Below are 1,023 nucleotides of genomic sequence, written 5' to 3' on the forward strand. Positions count from 1 at the left end.
CTTGCCTTGCTCCTGGAGGCTGAACAAGAATGGAGCCGCAAGAACCACTTCCACCGTCCTATGGTCAGGGCTACGCGCACAGTGGGCAGCATACACAATACCCCTCTCCGGCGTTCCCTGCTTTCCCCACCGCCGCAAGCACGAGTCGCCCGTACCCCTCAACAACCTTCTCATCGATGCCGGTTATACCCGAGGTGGAGCGTGAGAGTGAGGAGGATGCCGCAGGAAGAGGAAGAGGAGGCATATACTCTGCGATGGCGGGCGACGATGGAAGGCGGAAACCACAAATGTATCAAGACGGGTGAGAACAAGAGGGCAGACCTTGCATGCGCACGTTGCTGCTAGCTGTCCCGCCTTGCCCTTTCCCTTTCTATACCTCGCCCCGGCGACTCAACAGACGATCCTCACACTTGTCGATTCGTCATCGAACTTACACTCTCGACAGCTTTTTGGCGTCCAGTACCTCTCACACGATCAATAAACACGAGGTCAGCATAGCCCAGCAGCAGCGGAGCCTCGCCGAGGAGACGGCCATCCGGCGCAGGGAGATGGAGGAAGAAATCCAGGTAGACGAGGGGAGGAAGATGAATCTGGAGTCAGACGACAGGCAGGTGTCTGACTGGGCTGTACCATCTATCCACATTCATCGACGGGACAGGCGTTACACAAGCGCATTTACGCCATCGACGAGAAGGTTCGTACCTCTCTCCTGCCCCATTATTATCGCCCTAGGCCCTCTCTTCCCCTCCTCCTTCCCCTGCCGCTTCTCACTGTTGTCTCCCTGCATATCCCTTCACATTCTACCCTCACCACTCCCTCCTCTTTCCCCGGCTGATCTGGCCTCGGTCCTCGCCCTCCTTTTTCTTTGTTCGGAATGGCCGTAGATCCAACGCACCGCGCGCGAACGAGCATCGACAGCTTCACGTCTTCAACAGAAGATCGGATCGAGGGTGGAAGGGTTGCAGAAGGAGTGGGAGGGGAAGGTGGAGGAGAACTTCGACTGGATTTTGAAGGAGGTGACGG

The 1,023-nt window shown here is 57.2% G+C and overlaps 1 protein-coding gene across 1 annotated transcript; it reads left to right on the plus strand.

The window, feature by feature from the left end:
• Nucleotides 1–267: 267 nt before the first annotated feature.
• Nucleotides 268–1,016, plus strand: NGA_0380200 (uncharacterized protein; the record flags this gene model as incomplete). Its single annotated transcript, XM_005854701.1, has 3 exons — nt 268–301; nt 499–566; nt 885–1,016. Coding segments are annotated over 3 exons (234 nt in total), but the record flags the coding sequence as incomplete, so codon positions are not given.
• Between the last annotated feature and the right edge of the window lie 7 nt (nt 1,017–1,023).

Source organism: Nannochloropsis gaditana (assembly GCF_000240725.1).
Source record: "Nannochloropsis gaditana CCMP526 unplaced genomic scaffold scaffold415, whole genome shotgun sequence".
Classification (NCBI taxonomy): domain Eukaryota; class Eustigmatophyceae; order Eustigmatales; family Monodopsidaceae; genus Microchloropsis; species Microchloropsis gaditana.